We start from the raw sequence: 19,985 nt of genomic DNA on the forward strand, positions 1-19,985 counted from the left end.
TGGAAGCAGTCTGTTTTTCCATGTCCAGTTCTAACTGTTGCTTCCTGACCTGCATACAGATTTCTCAAGAGGAAGGTTAGGTGGTCTGGTATTCCCATCTCTTTCAGAATTGAATATGCTAAACGTACTTAAATTCCAACAGGGAGTGTGGGCGAGGAAAGGGAAGGTCGGAAAGTCACCCACGTGCCTGCAGAGGCGGGGGAAAGGGCGGGCCGCCGCTCTCCGCGCCCCAGCAGAGGGCGCCAGGGCGCACGCCCCGCGGGCCCCCAGTGCGCAGGCGCAGGCGCAGGCGCAGGCGCGCGCGGCGGGGCTCGAGCCTGTGGGGGCGGGTCACGCAGGGCGCGCGGCCGGGAGCGGCGGTGGCGGTCTGGCTGCGGGCGAGGAAGCCGGCGCCGGGCCCCTGGTCCGCGGGACGCCGCGCAGTGCCCGCCGCTTCCCGCCGCGGAGCCATGGAGATCGGCACGGAGATCAGCCGTAAGATCCGGGTGAGACCCGCGTCGGCGCGGGAGGGGCCGAGGCGGGAGGCCGGGCGGCGGCGGGCCGGCGCTTCGCGGTCGTCAGGAGTAACGGGGGCGGTGGGCCCGGCGCGGGCGCCGCGGCCTGCTCGTCGCTGGAGCACTCCTGCCGGGCCGCCGCGGGCCTGGGCGCAGCCGCGGCCTCGGGGAGCGCGGCCGCCGAGAGGAGGGAGCGGCGGGGGGCGCGGGGGCGCGGCCGGAGCCGGGGCGGGGGGCCTGCGCGGGGCGGCCGGGCGCCTGCGAGCCGCGGCCGGGCTGCGTCCCCGGGGCCGCCGGTCTCTCACACGTTTGTCTGTCTTTTCGCCCTCAGAGTGCCATTAAGGGGAAATTGCAAGAATTAGGAGCGTACGTCGGTAAGTTGTTACTAGCTTAACAGACTGTGGCGCGTTCGGCGAGTTTAATTTCGAGTGACCGCATTTTTCCTGTCAGACCTTTGATTTTGGACAGACGCCCTTTTTACCTTCAGACCTCATCCCCCCTGGTTGCTTTTGCTTTCCTAGGTCTCGTCATTGACGGCTCTCCGGGCAGCGTGTTGTGTGTCTGTCTTTTTGTGCCGTCCCCCAAATTCCTTTCTAACACATTGTTTGAAATTGTTTATCTTCTGTTGAGGCTCTGTCATGTTTTCCTTCGTGTTTATTTGATTTTTATTTTCCTAGGTTACTATTTTGCATGTGAATGCTTTTCGGCATTTGCCTCTGTCATGGTTCGTTGAGGTTAACTTTCGGGTCTCTTTGTATTTTTTCCTGTCGGTTTTTTTTTTAGCTCCCCACAGTAGGCTCTTTTCATTTTTTTTTTTTTTTAACGTTTTGTAATTTGAGTGTCGACTCTGGGCCAGGCACTGTGCTTAAAATTGTTTTATATGCATTAGGTCACCGTAATCCCCAGGAGAACGGTGAAAGGTAAGTGGTAACATCCTGAATTACACAAGCAAGGAAACTGAGGCTTTGAGTGCTTGATTTGAGCAGGGTTTTATACATTGAGACCTGGGTCTGTTTGGCTCCAAAGCCGGTGCCTCCTATAGAAATAATAGCTTACACTCATGATAGTGATTGTCGAGGTGTGGGAGACCCCAAGAGTCTCTGAAGTCAAAATTATTTTCATATTAGTACTGACAAGGAAGGTATTGGCCATTTTCACTGTGCTGGCATTTGGATTGTGTAAAAGCGGTGACTGAAATTACAGGTACCTTAGCCCGAATCAGCATCTCACACTAAAGGTCACAAGAAATCATCATATTCTTCACCACCCTTCCACTTGCAATTGCAAAGAAAAAAAAAAGGCTAGTTTCACTTAAGATAAGTGATAAAGTAAAATATTCTTTTAAACCTTCTCTTTGATTACATCTTTTTAATATGCAGTGTTAGGAAATAGGGAGTACTCAAAAGTGTTTCTGCCATACAGAAGCATGATGGATTGTCTTGAAACAAATTTGTATGATTGGGTTGAGAACTGAACTAGCCATTTTTTTTCATGGATTTTTTTTTTTTTCTTTTAAGTTCAGTTGATATACAACATTGTGATTGTGTTAACTTTAAGCATATAGCACAGTGATTCAATTATGTACTTTTTTCAGATTATTTTCCATTGCACACTGTTAAAAAACTTCATAGTTCCCTGGGCTCTACAGCAAATCCTTGTTGCTTATTTATTTTATATGTTGTAGTTGGTTTGTGTTAATCACATACTTAAAATTTATCTATCTCCTCCCCCCACTTTACCCTTTAGAACATCATTTTTAACTTCCAAGAAGGACTGACATGCTAGTTCCATACATTGGGGTATTTGGCAGACATTTTCTTGAAAGTGAGCAAAGATAAAGAATTAATAGACTTTGTTGCCGGTGACAAGGGTTGAGCTTTCAGATGAAAATCAGAATTTCAGAAAATTTGTGTCTTCCTCTAAGTTTGACAGTGTGATAATATCAGCAAGTGATTCTTTTATGCTGAATAATGAAAAGTATCCACCACAGCAGTGGTTTGTATAGCTCACAGACCATTATGTTTTCAAATGACCAATGCAAGATGTTTTAAAATTGCACAGGGATAAAAAAATTCAAAGTACAGGATGGATCAATGGATTTTCGTGTAACAAAGTACAAAAAGTCAGTGATAAAGTTTTGTTTTTGTATTGCTGCTAACCTTGAAAAAACTACTGCTTGTTGACTTGGTGTAGCGTCGCAGAAAAATATCCACATTTTCTGAAAAGGCTACTAAGATATTCATTTTTCAATTGCATATCTTATGAGATCAGATTTTCTTCACATTCTTCATGTAGAACATACAATAGATTAAATGCAAAAGTAGAAATTAGAATTAAACCAGATGTTTAAGAAATTTATAAAAATGTATTTTTTGCATTTTCTTTTGGAAAATTTAGTTACTGATAAATATACTATTCATATAAATGGTTTTATTGTTAACGGGATAGGTATGTTATTTTAAATGAATTGATAAAAAATTGTCAGTTTTAGTTTCTAGTATGGTAAATATCAGTAGATACACGCACATGAATAAAAACTGTTAGGGATCATCAATAATTTTCAGTGGTATAAAGGGGGCCCTGAGACCAGATGGTTGGCCACATACTAATTATTTGTTGTCAAGATTGTTATTAGAATTTAACAGATAAGAAAATTGAGACCTAGAGGTTAAAGATGAAGCTGAACCAGCACTGATTTATTCTTTTATTAATTCAACATTTAATGGATGCCAGCTTTGTGCCAGGAGCTTGATATAACTCAAAAAGAAACCCACAGAAAACCTGCAGTGAGAACCTTCTTAATTGTAGCACATGAAAGCATAAAGACATGTTAATTGGGTTGACAATCATAGTGACGATTCTGATCATTTTTAAAAAATCTCAACAAGAATTTTAAGCCTCTTAAAAAGCTGATTACAAACTTGCCATAGTCCAATGTGAAATGTAGTAGAGAGACCATATATTTTATAGTTTTGAAAGTATTTTCGTACATTTCTGTTACCTGAACACAATGCTGAAGTGTGGATGGCAAGTAATTTACTTCTTTTTATAAATAATGAAATGAAATATCTTGGGAGAGCTAAATAAGCTTGGTCAGCAGCAGATACAAGACCTAAGAACTCAAGTCTTCCTGGTCCTTGATGTTTCTGTTATTACTTATAATAGAAACTTGATGAGCTAACAGAAGAACAGGAGTCACTGCTGTATGCTTCTGTAGAACTGATCTGTGCCAGCTAACAGGTCAGCACAGCTTCTCAGCTTGTTTGCCTCTGCTTCTTAACTGGATGTTTCCTGAGGGCAGAGACATCATATTGGTTGTGTCCCAGTGGCCTAGCAGAGTGCCTAATTTTTTTCATAAATGTTGATTAAGTGGGTGAGCAGGGATCATCATTAGATATTTTAAATAAAAAGATATTTAAATAAAAATTTTAAATAAAAACACCCTGACGTGGGAAAGATTGAGGGCAGGAGGAAAAGGGGATGACAGAGGCTGAGATGGTCGGATGGCATCACCGACTCAATGAACATGGGTTTGGGTAAACTCCAGGAGTTGGTGACGGACAGGGAGGCCTGGTGTGCTGCAGTTCATGGGTCGCAAAGAGTCGGACACAACTGAGCGACTGAACTGAACTGATATGTTATTCATTTACAATTAGCTACTTAATTATTTGTATGTATATGCATAATTTTCCTGAAAAGAGTAACTTTCTAATCCCTTTCTTTGTGTTAGAATCCTAAAACCTTTAAGGTTATGGGAATGATCCTTTAGTAAATATTTGAGTATCTGTTTTCAAACCATTGAGTGGGATACAAAAGTGAACAACTTTTTGTTAAGAGTTGATACGGTTTCATTCATGTGTTTGTCCAAAATGGAATGCTTCAGGGAGGTGGCAGTTGTAACTCAGAGCAACTTTCAGTTTACATTTTAGACGTATACTCTGGCAGAAACCTTCAGCGTTTTGCAGCTTTTCATTACGTAAATTTCAGATGATGTTGCAAATCCTATTAGAATTTTGTAGGAATGTATCATGAACACATTTACTTTTCATTATCTTAAATATGTCTCATTTTGAATCTAAGAGAACGGTATTATGAATTTCTAACATTTTTGTTAAAATATAACTGTATACCATAACCAGCCATTTAAAGTGTAGTTTGCTGTGTCTTGATACGAATACATCATAATCGAACTAATAAACATATCCATCACTCCCAAAGTTTCCTTTTGGATTTTCTTGGAGCTCCTTTGTATCCCTCCCTCTCATCTTTCCATGTCCCACCATGTGCCAGAGCAATCACTCATCTCATTTATGTAAAATTTTGTTAAATGCAAACTGTCGTGTCAGAAAACAGCCTATTTGTTTTCATTAGTGACTTTATGAGGGAGAAAAAGTGTCAAGACTGCCACAGCACTCCAGCTTGTTTTCCTTTTTTGGGTTACCAATGGCGGCCTGTGGTAGGGACACTTTGCGTAAATAAGGGAGGAGGCTTCTTGACTAAAGTTGCCAGAAAGCAGTCGAGCCTTTCGGTACTTTACAAAGAAAGTAATGAATGGCTGCTTGTTCTGGCTTTTATCCTCAGGTTGACTTGCATGCTGGCAGCAAGTATTCTGATTCCTGTTTCCATTTGTAGATCGATTTTCACATTATATTTGTGCTTTTCTTGAACTAGATTTTTTGATATTCTTGAAACAAATGTCTGATAGTACTTCTGAAATGAACCTTCCTGCCTACATAGAAATGTTATGAATATTTAAGGTGTTAAAGAATCTAAAATAATTGGTTTTGGTAGGGATCAGAGTTCCTGATAAATGGCTTTTGCTTTGTTTTTACTGTGGTGGTTTGTTTTGTTTTTGGTCTCTTAGGAGGATGTAAGAATGAAACAATGAGTTGAGTGGAAATTATTTAATCTTTTTAAGATATAATTTTTTAAATGATGTAGAATTTTGGGATCATGTTAGTTTACTTGATGTTTCTGCCAGTTTGTTACTCTAACTGAAATATGCCTTTACCAAGGATAAAGGTGTTCCTTGAAAAATGAGTGTCATTTTGAAATATAGAACTAAACAGAACTCAGTATTATTCTTGAGAAATGTCCACTATGCTTTCTGGAAGCGTTTCTGAAATTAATGAGCATTACTAAAAAGATGAAAAGAAGCAAATGCTCTCTCAAGCTTGATACTGTGATTCAGAATGTCTAGTTGTATAAGTGTTCATTAGTTATTCCTAATTCTGTTCCTCTAGTAATTCAAATAAATACATGTGGAATAAAGAGAAAGCTATACATTTAAACTATCATAATTCCAGTAGAGCTGAGGTATTCTTAGAGCTGCGTCTATATCTTCAAGGACGTCAACTTCAAGTAGAAGAAAATACTAAGGAAAGCATAAAAAGTCTTTATATACTTTTCCTTTTAAATAGATGAAGAACTTCCTGATTACATTATGGTGATGGTGGCCAACAAGAAAAGTCAGGACCAAATGACAGAGGACCTGTCCCTGTTTCTAGGGAACAACACAATTCGATTCACCGTATGGTATGTTTCTGAATATTTACCCCTCAGAACAAACTTTGGCTTGAGCCAAGAGCAGGTGTTCTGTCTGCAACGTGGTTCTTGACAGGAAAGTCAGATTTAGCCTTGTGAGGTAGGTTGTGAGCGTTGAGAGCACAGCCTCTGGAGCCAGACTGCCAAGGTTGAATCTGCCTGTTTCCTTGGTTTTTCCATCCATGAAATGGGAATAGTAAATCAACCTTTATGGGGTGGCTGTGAAAATTAGATGAGCTAATGCATGTGCTTACAGCTGTGCCTGGCCCATAGCAAGTCCTCAGTATGTGTTGACTGTAGCTGCTGTCTCTTTTTAAACTTCAGCGTTTTATCATTCCTTTTCCTCCACCAAAACCAGTTACAGTTGTTTTTTGGACTCGGTTGGCTTCCTAAATTGCTTTCTCCAATGAGCTAATAATCTAGGGGGCAAAGTTTTTTTACAAAGTTGCAAATCATTTTTTTTTAAGTTTGAAGTTTTGAAATGGGCTTTGTGTTCAAATGTAAGTGAATACTATAGTGTTTCAGTGTTCTTTTTCAAACCGCACGTTGCTTTGGTTGAGCACACTGGCTGAAAGCATGCGTGCCAGCTTAAGAAGGGAGACCAGGTCTTGTGTCAGGCTCGAGGGAGGGCGAGAGCTGGGGAGGGTAGCGATGTGGCGGAGAGCAGAGCAGGAAGGACTCAGGTAAGCTGGGAACCACCTGTTCAGCAGGAGTGAGTGGCGATGGAGCAAAGTTGCCTGAGCACAGTTGGGTGGCTTAATTGGAATAGCAAGAGACTGGGCGATGAGAGAGGCAATGAGGAGGGGCGTGAAACTGATTGACTCGCCATTAAACCAGAGCTCCTCTTAAAGGTGTTTCTGCCCCAGCAGGCATCTCTATCCTTTAAAGCTATCATGAAGCTTTCTTGAAATCCCACACAGAATTCTCTGGGTTTATATTACACATTTTTGAAGAACCCTGAGTGCAGTGTACATTCAGGGAACGTTTTGGTCCATGAGCTCCTGCAGTGTGGGTGACTTAACCCACTTACCGCAGTTTGTCCTCAGAGTTTACCAAAAGCCTAAGGGAGGTTGTGGTGCTTTTGACTGGGGAAATTAAGGTTATCATGAGTATTGCCTTTTTTTTTTTTTTTGATTAAAGCCTTCAGCAGGTCAGGTCCTTGTTTTGTTTCATGCACGTTTTTTATGACTGGACTTTTGGTTCAACATTTGGATCACTTTTGAGTCCCACTAATACGGGAGATTGACCTAGAAGATCCTTTCTCAGATAACTTGAGGGAGTAAGACAAATTTCTTACGTAAACTGTGAACTAAATTTGAATTTAAAATCAGTTCAACTCTTTCATTTTACCATAAATTTTAATTCTTTAACATGTTCTGATAAAAGTAATGGTGTCTCTATTTTGACACTTTGCTTTCTTAAGCGTCCATCAACACCAGCCACAAACAGACTATTCTTATTCTTTGGAGCCCTGCAATAACTGTGTCTTAGGGGACAGTGGCATTTGACTGGGATCTGGGTGAAACATTGTTATAATATTTTCAGAAGGCACGGCCTCCTAGAAGGATTGTTAGGCAAATTTGCCTTGTACCTAACTACTAAAATAGATTATAAGTGAGATGGTGGTTTGTTTACAGCATTAGTTTCGAAAATAATACAGTAAAATGATGATGCAGTAATTTTGAATTTAAGTTTTTCACCTCCACAGAATTAGGTTCTTCTAGACACCATCTAAGTAGATAAAAAATAAACTGCTTTCAACAATTTTAGCAATGTTCTATTACATATTTATGGTATTTTGTCTTATTTTGTCATAAACTACCTTGAATCTTTCGTCCTTTTGAAACAAAATACTATTCCTGTGGACCAAGACTGTGTGGTCAGATGATATATTTACCTTTATTTTTGCAGAGACTAGATGACAAAAATTGGAGAAGGAAATGACAACCCACTCCAGTGTTATTGCCTGGAGAATCCCAGGGACGGGGGAGCCTGGTGGGCTGCCGTCTCTGGGGTCGCACAGAGTCGGACATGACTGAGGCAACTTAGCAGTAGCAGCAGCAGATGACAAAAATAGTGATGAAAAAAATAAGATTTTTTTTTATTATCCTACAGTGTTTATATAAAGGCTTTTTTTTTAAATGTAAAACTTTCTTTTAATACCATTTATCAGTATTTAACTGAAGAATTGACCTGTAATGTCAGATTTAGAGTGACAGTTGAAAGAAATCCAGTCTTTCGTGATAAAAGGAAGCTTTAACATTTTGGGTTTGTTTTTTTCTTTTAGGCTTCACGGTGTATTAGATAAACTTCGTTCTGTAACAACCGGTAAGGTTTATAAAAATCATGTTTGGGTTTTTCTGGAATTTGCTATAATGTGATTGTTTTTCAAAAGTTATTTATACTGCTTTGGGGAAAAAACCCATGAATTTGAAAAAAGTAGTTTATTTGAACTTTTTAAGGAAGCACACGTTTTTATGAATTAAGAGCAAAAATTTAATATAATTTGAAGACAGTTTAAGTAAAGAAAGGGAAACGTGGCAGTTTATCCTAAGGAAATAATTATAGATGTGCACAATGATTTAGCTTCATGGATGTTTCAGTGCTGAAAATTACTTAAAAGTGCAGTAATAATAAATGGGTAAATTTATATCACTATGGAATAATATTCAGCCATTAAATATGTTGTCAAACACACATATTTATTGCCTTTAAGTAATCACTATAGCTTAAAGGGACCATGTATTTTTCTTTCTAGACCCCTCTAGTCTGAAGTCTTCTGATACCAACCTCTTTGATGGTACCGTACCTTCAAACAAGAGCAGTTTCAGTCGAGGAGATGAGAGAAGGCACGAAGCTGCAGTGCCGCCTCTTGCAGTTTCTAGTACTAGACCTGAAAAAAAAGAGTCCAGAGTTTCTACAAGTTCTCAGGAGCAGAAAGCCACTAATGTCAGGTAAGAGTGTTGTGTAGACCTATGGGCAGATGGGTGTGTGTGACATTTTATTTACATTAGTTAATATGTCTTTTAAGTTGCTGTTTTCAGACATTTTTGGAAACAAATGGTTGGGAGCAGTTTTTTGGAATAAAATAAGGATAAGACCAAAGAATGATTATATTTTGCATAAAACGTAGTCAATCAAAGTTAAAAAAGAATGCAATTTAATAGTAGTTTTTAATAGAATACATAAAGTTTTTTTTTTTTTAATTTCATTTTTTTACTTTACAGTACTGTATTGGTTTTGCCATACATTGACAGGAATCCACTAATAGAATATATAAAGTTCTTTTCTATACTTTTTCATTGAGATGTATCTGACTAGTCTTTGAATAGTGGAAGATGCTGCTTTAAACTAGTAACACAGCCTTTTTGGTTTTGTTTTCATTTTTTAACAGACAGAGTTACGATGATGGAGCTGCAACCCGACTAATGTCCACAGTGAAACCTTTGAGGGAGCTAGCACCCTCTGAAGATGTGATTGATATTAAGCCAGAACCAGATGATCTCATTGATGAAGACCTCAATTTTGTGCAGGAGAATCCCTTATCTCAGAAAAAAACTACAGTGACACTTACATACGGTTCTTCTCGCCCTTCTATTGAAATCTATCGACCACCTGCAACTCGAAACACAGACGGTGGTGCTCATCTAAACAGGCTGCAGTTTCAGCAGCAGCAAAACAGTGTTCATGCTGCCAAGCAGCTTGATGTTCAGAGCAGCCGGGTGTATGAAACAGGACGCTTGTGTGAGCCAGAAGTGCTTAACAGCTTAGAAGAGACTTACAGTCCCTTCTTCAGAAGCAACGCAGAAAAGATGAGTATTGAGGTTTGTATATACTTTTGAATTCTGAACTGTTGTGCTGAAAATGGTCAGTTCTTAATAGTAAGTTGTATATGAAATAACATCATATATTGGAAGTTTGTTCTAAACTGATCTCTGAGCTGCTCAGCATAGTACACCAGTCACATTCTCCTCTCCACAACTGGCTTCTACAGATATCTTGCATCTTGTTTATTTTCCTAGGATGCTGACATTCGAGATAGCTTTAACCTTACGGTATAATTTTGGGAGGATTTTAGGTCAATTTTAGATCCTTCATGGCTATAGTAAGCAATTGAGGAACTCCCACTTTACTGGCATCCTCAGCAGTACTGTACGCTGCCATCTATGAAGGGCAGTAAAGCACTTTTTGCTGTAGCTTAAGATTGATTATTAGAGAGATTACTTTTATTTCTATAAGAAAGCAGGGAAATAGCCCATGAACTTAATCCTTAATATTGCTTGGCTGCTTCTTTATTAAGTACTCTGTAGCAGAACTTTTGTCTTCTGAGACTAGATAAGTGGGAATTTATATGATTGCAGGAAGAAAACTTTCGGAAGAGAAAGTTGCCTGTGGTAAGTTCAGTTGTTAAAGTGAAAAAGTTCAGTCACGACGGAGAAGAGGAGGAGGAAGACGACGATTGTGGGTCCCGCACAGGAAGCATCTCCAGCAGTGTGTCAGTGCCTGCGAAACCTGAGCGGAGGTACCTGGGCACGTCTGTAAACTAACGTTTCATTGCCTGACAGAGTCTTCTGGGTTTCTTGAAGAGGATATCATGAAAATACAGATTTAATCCCATGTAAGACTTTTCCATCCCTGGGTCGGGAAGATCCCCTGGAGAAGGGCATGGCGACCCACTCCAGTGTTCTTGCCTGGAGCATCCCGTGGACGGAGGAGCCTGGGGTTGCAGGGTCGGACATGGCTGAGTGACCAGCACACACACATGACTTTTCCACTGATAATCTTTTCCGTTAAAGCCTGTGACATGGGTGGGAGGAAAGCTAATCCAAATTTGTTGTTTGAGAAGTTATAAGGTTCCAATCCAGTTGGTATTTCCTAAAGACTACAGCTAGTCTGTTTCAGACGAGAGAAGGCTGTAGTAAAGATACCATGGATGGCTAGCATGTAAAGAATTCCAATCTGTAGTTCAGTTAAAATGCCTTTCTTTTTCAGACCTTCACTTCCACCTTCTAAACAAGCTAACAAGAATCTAATTTTAAAGGCTATATCTGAAGCTCAAGAATCTGTAACAAAAACAACTAACTATTCTACAGGTAATTTGAATGTCTATAATTCCCAAGTAAGCTGTAGATGATTGCTCCGCAAGTGGTGATGAAGATGCCGGGTAAAGGTAGGGCCGAGGCGAGGGTGGTTAAAAGGGGATGAGGCCACTGTGAGAAGCTCTCAGCCGCCAGTAGAGCTTGGTTCTTTGAGCAGCTGTGATGCCTTTTGTTCCCTTTTTCTAATGAGGGTAAAATATGTAATAGAAATCTTAAAAGGAATTTTGGTAAATGAGAGATTTTCATGTTCATAGCATTATAGCCAACATTAGATATAAATTTATGTTGTATGAAAGGGAGCAGGATCCAAAATCGGTTGGAATTAGAAAGATTTGTGTAGCATATGAACAAGTTGGTTTCTCTCCTTTCAGTATAACCTGTTAATGGAATATGAGGCAGAGAATTGACTCATGTTCTTGCCCCAGTCCTAGTGGAAGTACTAAATGGTTTTATGGAAGATTATAAAGTATTAACACGTTTTTAAAACAGAGGAGAAGAATGAGCTATAATATGTTACAGGAAGCTCGTCCTAAAATGTAACCGAATGACGGGCGTCGTATTGCCATCAGGCTTGGTGCTCTGTGCCCTGCGTGCTGTATCTAGTGTGCAGAACTTTCTGCTAATAAGCTGTAATGGTTATGCACTCTACATTTTTTAATTTTTACTTTTGCTGCGGATTTGATGACTGTCGTTTTAGCATTTTTCTGCTTTTCTGTTCTCTTTCGCGTCTCTGTGTGTGACCCTTTCTTAATACGAAGTAGACTGTAAGCTAGCAACTTTCAAGCCTGGTAGTCATTTGTACCCTTACTTCTTTTCATCCCTAATTTAACCCTGAACATAAACAGCATTTGAATTATTAGGTAAAGGCCAACTTGACATAACAATTCCTCTGTTTACATTTTCTTTTTTGGTCTGTCAGCAATATTGAGTATTTCGAATGGTGAGAAATTTAGATATCACTGTGAACTTGAAATTTCCTACTTTTGTAATTGGAGAGAGTCTCAAAGATTTTTGAGACGTAGCACTGAAATTTTTATTCACGCTATCTAGATTATAATTTGAAATTATTGTACAACCATGAAGCAGAACCCAGACTGCATATGGTTAACAACACATGTGAGCTGCAGTGTATTTATTGCATATAGTTTAAGATGTATAGATGTTTTTTATATAAGCATGGGTAACTAAGAGTATTGAAAGGGAACATGAGGTATCTATGAACTGTTTCTAACAACTCATATATTCTAAACCCAAGGAGGTGTTTACGTTTAATGTGATACTCACTGTTGAGTTTTGATATATCACTTCATTTGCATTTCCTTCTTTTTTTTGCTTTTTATGTAAAAGTCTCACAGAAACAGACACTTCCAGTTGCTCCCAGAACTCGAACTTCTCAGGAAGAATTGCTAGCAGAAATGGTCCAGGGACAAGGCAGAGTCCCCAGGATAAGTTCTCCTATTAAAGAAGAGGAAGCAAAAGGAGATAATATAGACAAAAGTCAAGGTAATAGTTTAAATGGTGTTTCATTTTCTACTATTTTTCGCAAGACATCACATATTTTCCAGTGAGTATTTATGAAATCGTGGTTATGCTGTGAGAAAAGGGCTCAGTAGGCCCATGAATAGAAAAAGGGACCATGAGGGAAGTCTGTACACTTTTCAGAATTTAAAAAAGCATATTATTGGGGAAATTTTTAGTGTTCTCAAAAGTGGAAAGAATAGTCTCGTGAATTCCCCTGAATCCAGTCACCCAGCTCTTTCGGCATTTTGCCAGTCTCTAGTTACGTGGGCGCCTGTGCTCTTCCTTCCTTTTTGGTAATCCCACCCCTGTTCTTGAACTTGAAGTCTTGTCTTTAAATCTCCCCTTTCTGAGCATCATGTCTCTGACCTGTCAGAGCTGCCTCATTGTCCCGGTTGTACTAGTTTATCCCCTTGGGTCTTACATGCTTCCAGCTAATCTTTTTGCTTTCTTTCTCTCAGCCCCGCACCCCCAACTCTTGCACAGACTCTCCTATCTAAGTGTGACTCTGATCCTGTAACTCCTTTGTGAGAGCATTTCTGGCTCCTCCTCCCACTCTGCATCGTCCAGGACTGATGCCAGCAGCTTGGCCTTTCGGCAGCTTCGTTCATTATCTGCCCCCGGGCCTGCGCAGCCCTTCTCCACTGCTTTTTTACCCCATTTCTTCTGTTCCCATTAGGAAAGACTCTAGTTCTTTCCCTCTTGTATGAAAAACTCCGCCAAAGCTGCGTGCTAATTGTGACTTAATACTTCCATAATGCTGGAGTATATTTTTTTATTCCTCCTCAGTTGGGTCCTTTAAATTGTTCCAGGGTCCTCCCAGATTTACTTGTTTCATGAAACCTTACGTTTCCATTTTATATTTGTCCCTTCTCTTTCCTTTTTTTTTTTTTAAAGTCCTTAACCTAGGGTGTGCAGTTTGCCGTGTCCATATGTGTGGTTCCAATAAATCATGGTCCTGAAAATGGGAAAACCCTGAGAATAGCCAGTAGGTACTCATTCAAATTATAAATGTGCCAATTTGTTTAAAGCAGTGGAAGCTGGGATTTGAGCTTTAGTTAAGGATTTGCGGTAAATTGGAGTCTGTTCAGAGGTTAAATCGTCAGCCTGGAATGGGGAGAACTGGGTTCGATCCCTGGGTTGGGAAGATCCCCTGGAGAAGGAAATGGCAACCCACTCCAGTACTCTTTCTTGCCTGGAGAATCCCACGGAGGGAGGTGCCTGGTAGGCTACAGTCCATTGGGTCGCAAAGAGTCGGACACGACTGAGTGACTTCACTTTCACTTTCAAACAGATTTGAATATGTGATTTCATGATTCCCCCCCCCCCCCCCCATGGTGGTATTTTTAAGTAAACCCTTGGTGGTGGTGGTGGTGGTGGTATAGTTGCTAAGTTGTGTCCAACTCTTTGGACTCCATGGACTATAGCCTGCCAGGCTCCCTTCTTCTTGGGATTCACCAGGCAAGCATACTGGAGTGGGTTGCCGTTTCCTTCTCCAAGTAAACCCTTAAATGGTCCTTTTGGAGAATAATAGATACTAATTCACTGTCGTGAGAACCAGAGAAGTAAAATTGAGCATTTATGCTTTCTTTCCTTTAAGGTTGGTACCACAGGGTGACAGAGTTGTACAGGAGTTAGTACTTGTTTCTGTAAGTGACATTTTATCAAACTGAGCCATGTCCATTTATTTATGTATGGTCTGTGGCTCTCTTACTACAGCCACAGAGTTGAACAGTTGCAACAGATGATGAAATCCACACAACTTAAAATCGAAAGTATTTGCTATCCTTTTTGATATAGTAGATTAAGGGAGCATCTTTTAAAATTATTTCAGCTTAGAAGTGAAAACAAAATGACAGAATTATAGTAGTCCCCCCCCTCCCCCCCAACTAACAGTGAATTAGTGAATCTAGGCACTGATATGGCTACTAAAACTTTTAAAAGTGAAAATCCACTATTTTGTGCCTCCTGATGAAAGAATAAAAGACGACCCTAGTCTTGCTGGAGAAGGTGAACCTGAGTGATAAGCCTCTGGCCCAGCAGTCAGCTGGCAGGAAATGCTGAGGCCGTGAGTGTGCAGCAGGCAGAATGTAGCTTTGGGGGCATTACATATGTCAGTAGACATAAAAAATGCAAGGGACAAGGGTAAGGTGTCGTGTCTGGGTATGTGTACTTGTATAATAAAATCACAAACTAGATATTAATTCCTTGTGGATAGGAGTACATGGAGGGAGGCTAGTGGGGTGGCTTGTTGTTCGGTCACCAAGTCGTGTCTGCCTCTTCACGACCCGATAGACTGCAGCACACCAGGCCTCCCTGTCCCTCACCATCTCCCGGGGTTTACTCGGACTCATGTCCATTGGATCCAACAATCTCATTCTCTGTCTCACTCTTCTGCTGCCTTCAATCTTTCCCAGCATCAGGGTCTTTCCCATGAGTTGACTCTTCGCATCAGGTGGCCAAAGTATTGGAGCTTTAGCTTCAGCATCAGTCCTTCCAATGAATACCCAAGACTGATCCTCTTTGGGATGCACTGGTTGGATCTCCTTGCAGTCCAAGGGACTCTCAAGAGTCTCCTCCAACACCACAGTTCAAAATCATCAATTCTTTGGCGCTCAGCTTTCTTTATGGTCCAACTCTCACATCCGTATATGACTACTGGAAAGACCATCGTTTTGACTATACAGCCGTTGGCTGGCAAAATGATGTCTTTGCTCTCTAATACACTGGTTTGTCAGTAGCTTTCTTTCCAAGAAGCAAGCGTCTTTTAATTTCGTGGCTGAAGTCACCATCTGCAGTGATTTTAGAGCCAGAGAGATCTGTCACTGCTTCCACCTTTTTCCCTTTGGTTTGCCATGAAAGGGTGTGATCTTAGCTTTTTTAATACTGAGTTTTAAGCCAGGGTTTTCATTCTCCTCTTTCACCTTCATCAAGAGGCTGTTTCATTCCTCTTTGTTTTCTGCCATTTAGAGTGGTGTCATCTGCATCTCTGAGGTTGTTGATAGTTCTCTCAGGGATCTTGGTGGTAACTCATCCAGCCCAGTATTTCGCATGCTGTGGGGTGGCTTACTTAGTTCTATTTTCTAGACCTGAATAAGATTATAATGGTGTTTTGCCTTACAAGAACTCATTGGGCATTTTTGTGAGGCTTTCTATATCATTGTTTCATTTTAAAGTAAAAGGCTAAGAAGCTGAAAAGGTGTGAAGTCCCTCTCCTGCTGAAGACTAGTGCTGCTGTTGCTGGTGTCCTCTGCTACCAGCGCAGAGGGACACTGCAGAGCTAGTTCGTGTGCTCAGTCACTGTCGGCAGCTTAGACGCTGTAGAGCAGCTTTGTCTCTGACAGGTTTTTAAAAATCTAGCTGTGCACATATCATGGCCGGAGCTGTGGATGTGCTCGCCATCTCTCTGGCCTCCGTATTGTAAGGAGGCTAGCCACCTCACAGTACTTTGCTTTTGTCTTGGGTTAATCTGTCACTCAAAGTGTGTTTTGCCAGTCTTTTGAAAGATTTATCACAGCAGCAGTTCTTGCTTTACTGATTCTCTTTTGGTGTGTGTTCCCTTTCATTGATTTTTGCTCTTTTAATATATCTGTCTATATTGTTTATTAACTTATGTTAGCCTGGGTTTTGCAAATGTAAGCATTTAAACTATGAATTTCTCTTGACAAGCCATTTTTCCTGCACGTCAGAGTTTTTGTTATCATTCAAGTGCATTTAATGTATAGAATATGTAAGTTTTGGTTTTAGTCTTTTAATTGTTTTAACTATATACTATGGACTTAATTGCATTGTGGTCAGATAATGTGATCTGTGTAATTTTTTTTAAAGTAGTTTAAGACTTAACATAGTCCATTTTGTACATCTTCCATGTACATTTTGAAAGAAAGTGGATTCTGACTGTTGAACTGAAATTTCTGCATTCGGTAGTTAAAGCTCTGTAGCGAGTAGTGTTCAGGTCTTGACCTTGCTGAGTTTTTGGTCTGCTTATCAGTGATTGAGAGGGTTTTGAAATTGCTTGTCAGGATGACAGATCTGTCTTAACTTCTCTGTACTTCTGGTAGATTTTGCTTCATTTACTTTGAGGCTGTTGAACTAGGTGCATGTATATTTAAAATTGTCCTGATGAATCGAATCAGGAAGGTACATCTTCCTGATGAACTGAAACTTTTACCCTTATCTGTAGCCCTCCATGTTTTACATGACGCTTTTATCTAAAACTCAGTTTTGTCTGATTTTAATGTAGCTAGTTAGTATTTGCCTCATACATTTTGTGTTCCATGCATTTGTTTTTAGTCTTCTTTGTCCTTGTTAGGTGTATGTCTTTTAACTATTGTAAAGCTGCATTATTGTTTTAAAATTCCATCTGAGCTTGCTTTTTATGTGAGTTTAAACCATTCACATTTATGAAGATTATTGATGGAGTTGGACTAGTTTCTGTCACCTTTTCTTGGGTTTTTTTATTTGCCTGCTTTTATTTTTTGACCTTTTTTAAAGATTATTAATTACGTTACATTGTAGTTGTTGTTGATTGCCCAGTTCTGCTTTATTTTGTGTTTTTTTAAATAGTTTCTCTTCTTTTACTAGTTACCACTGACATTTTACCATACAAGTTTAGTATTCTAAAAGTTAATATTCTGACCCCATCTGCAGACAGTAAATGGATTTTAGTATATCTTAGCTGCAGTCTTTACCTTCTCAGAATTTACATTGTGTTTCCAGTGGTTCATCTTGGTCCTTTTCTTTCCTTTTTTTTTAGTGCATAAATTGGGTACCATTATTATTTAACCCAGGCTGTGTTTGTTCAGATTTACCAAACGTATGTTTTTTTTTTCTCAAATCTCTTGAATGTTACTTCAGTTCAGTTCAGTGGCTCAGTTGTGTCCAACTCTTCGCGACCCCATGAATCACAGCACACCAGGCCTCCCTGTCCATCACCAGCTCCTGGAGTTCACTCCAACGCATAACCATTGAGTCGGTGATACCATCCAGCCATCTCATCTTCTGTTGTCCCCTTCTTCTCCTGCCCCCAATCCCTCCCAGCATCAGGGTCTTTTCCAATGAGTCAACTCTTTGCATGAGTGGCCAAAGTATTGGAGTTTCAGCCTTAGCATTAGTCCTTCCAATGAACACCCAGGACTTATCTCCTTTAGGATGGATTGGTTGGATCTCCTTGCAGGCCAAGGGACTCTCAAGAGTCTTTTCCAACACCACAGTTGAAAAGCATCATCTCTTAGGCGCTCAGCTTTCTTCACAGTCCAACTCTCACATCCATACATGACCACTGGAAAAACCATAGCCTTGACTAGACGGACCTTTGTTGGCAAAGTAATGTCTCTGCTTTTCAATATGCTCTCTAGGTTGGTCATAACTTTCCCTCCAAGGAGTAAGCGTCTGTTAATTTCATGGTTACAGTCACCATCTGCAGTGATTTTGGACCATCATTTTTCAGGATTTGGAAATTTTTTTTGATGTGTATTCTTTGGAAGTTTCTTTAGAACAGGTCTGTTGGTGGTAAATTTCCCAAGAGTCTGTTTACCTGTGAGCACGTGTAGCTCTCGTTCTTGGCCAGTGGCTGTGCTGCACACAGGAGTCTGGGTTAGCAGCAGGCATTTGTTCTCACCTCCTTGTTTACATTGTTCCACCGTCTCTGGGCTCCGTTGCTGTTGGATGGACTCTGTTGTTCTGACTGTCTGTTGTTCCTTTGTAGGTGATCTGTCCTTTTTCTGGCTGCTTTCAAGATCTTCTCCTTGTCTCTGGTGTTCTGCAGTTTCACTACGATGTGTCTAAGCGTGGATTCCTTTTATTCTTCTGTTTGGTGTATGTTGAATAAAATTTTATGTCTAAAGTGAAATACATTATGAAATACATGCTCACCCTGGAAAATTTGGAAAAAGAAATTGTAATACTTGCTGATAGATTAGAAGATAAATAGTACAGAGCAATTTAAAATAACAAGTGACTTTTTTTGCTTCATTATTTTCCGTGCTGGTTCTCCTGGAGGCCACTTCTTACAAATGCTCCTGTTTATGACTTTCTTTCATTTTCTTCATGTAATAGTATGCTTATACTGCTGTTTCCTAATTCAGCTATAGTTGGTATGTTTTGATTTCTTGCTTCAGCATATTAGAATCTAACCCTCACTTTTCCTTGCCTCCATGCCTATATAGTAAATCATATATGTATAAATATATATATATGTATATATATAAATTCTTATATATCTTTTCTCATCCCCTTTAAAAATTCTGTCGTCTCTGCTTTTATATTGCTGAAGAAGATCAACTGTACAGTATGTTCTGATTTTTGTTTTGTTCTTTTGTTGCTGCTCTGCTTTTCTTGTTATTACTACGCTTTGTAGATTGGCTCTAAAAGTTGAGAACCAATAAGCAGCATTTAAATCTTTAAGATGCAAAATGCTTCTCAGGCCCAACTTTAGATTGTCTCCTCCAGTTCTTGGTTTAGGGTTTCCCTGGAGTTGTTTATTTCCTTTTCCTTGTGTTCAGCGTTTGTTGTTTTTTTTTTTTTTTTAGGTTCTTTTCCCCCCCTTCTTTCCTTGCCCTCCTGTATTATAGTCGATGTCTTTGGGCCTCCCTTTTCTCCTTAGGGGCCTTCCTCCTAGAACCTCTGTCCTTCTCATTCCACTGGCTGCTCTGGTCTGCTTCACGGCTCTGTTCCGGGGTTCACTCCTCCCTGAACTCACACTGCATTTCCTGGACCCCCTTGTCTTCTGTTTTTGTCACCAGATCACGAAGAAACTTAGGGAAAAGTATGGGAAGTAAATTTTCTTGGCCTTTAGAAATCTAGTGTTTAATTGATACTAATTGATTCGGTACAGAAGTTTAATCCTCAAACGTTGGAAGACGTGACTTCTTTATCTTGAGGCTTCTTTGTTTATATTTAAGATTTTCTCTTTTTCTTAATGGAAGAATAGTTGATTTCTATTTCAGGTGTACAGCAAAATGATTCATCTATACATACACATACATACATACATATTTTTTTTTTCTTCAGATTCTTTTCCATTACAGCTCATTACCCTGTGTTCTTGATGTCTTTACTGATGAGTCTAGGTACTAGTTAGTTACTATCTCTTTTGTGTCCTCAGTTTTGACTTGATCTTGTTCTAGTCTGAAATATTTTCTTGACTTTCTCTTCAGTTCCCCTATGTTTTCTTTTTTTTCAAAACAGGCAGATTTTTTAAAATTTCCACAAGTTCTCCCTTGTTTTGTTTTTCACATTATCTGGTGAAGACAGGATCATTTCAGATTGTCTCAGGAACATAGAGGGTTTGAAGGATTTTTGTTTGTTTGTTTTAAGAATTCTTTTTTGT

The 19,985-nt window shown here is 39.9% G+C and overlaps 1 protein-coding gene across 15 annotated transcripts in view; it reads left to right on the forward strand.

The window, feature by feature from the left end:
* Nucleotides 1-260: 260 nt before the first annotated feature.
* The window catches only part of ZC3H14 (zinc finger CCCH-type containing 14), a 39,941-nt gene continuing 20,216 nt past the window's right edge, over nt 261-19,985 (forward strand). For 4 of the 15 annotated variants that reach the window (XM_069597240.1, XM_069597247.1, XM_069597242.1 and 1 more), the window contains exons 1-9: nt 278-474; nt 826-868; nt 5,915-6,029; nt 8,326-8,366; nt 8,797-8,992; nt 9,433-9,862; nt 10,400-10,560; nt 11,031-11,131; nt 12,485-12,640. In XM_069597240.1, coding sequence (XP_069453341.1) covers nt 5,938-6,029; nt 8,326-8,366; nt 8,797-8,992; nt 9,433-9,862; nt 10,400-10,560; nt 11,031-11,131; nt 12,485-12,640 — 1,177 coding nt within the window. In that variant the 5' untranslated portion in view covers nt 278-474; nt 826-868; nt 5,915-5,937. Of the gene's footprint in view, nt 486-825; nt 869-5,914; nt 6,030-8,325; nt 8,367-8,796; nt 8,993-9,432; nt 9,863-10,399; nt 10,561-11,030; nt 11,132-12,484; nt 12,641-19,985 lie in introns of all 15 variants that reach the window. The other 11 variants (XM_069597239.1, XM_069597246.1, XM_069597244.1 and 8 more) reach the window with 8 other exon arrangements.

Source organism: Ovis canadensis, chromosome 7, assembly GCF_042477335.2.
Source record: "Ovis canadensis isolate MfBH-ARS-UI-01 breed Bighorn chromosome 7, ARS-UI_OviCan_v2, whole genome shotgun sequence".
In the NCBI taxonomy this organism is placed as follows: domain Eukaryota; kingdom Metazoa; phylum Chordata; class Mammalia; order Artiodactyla; family Bovidae; genus Ovis; species Ovis canadensis.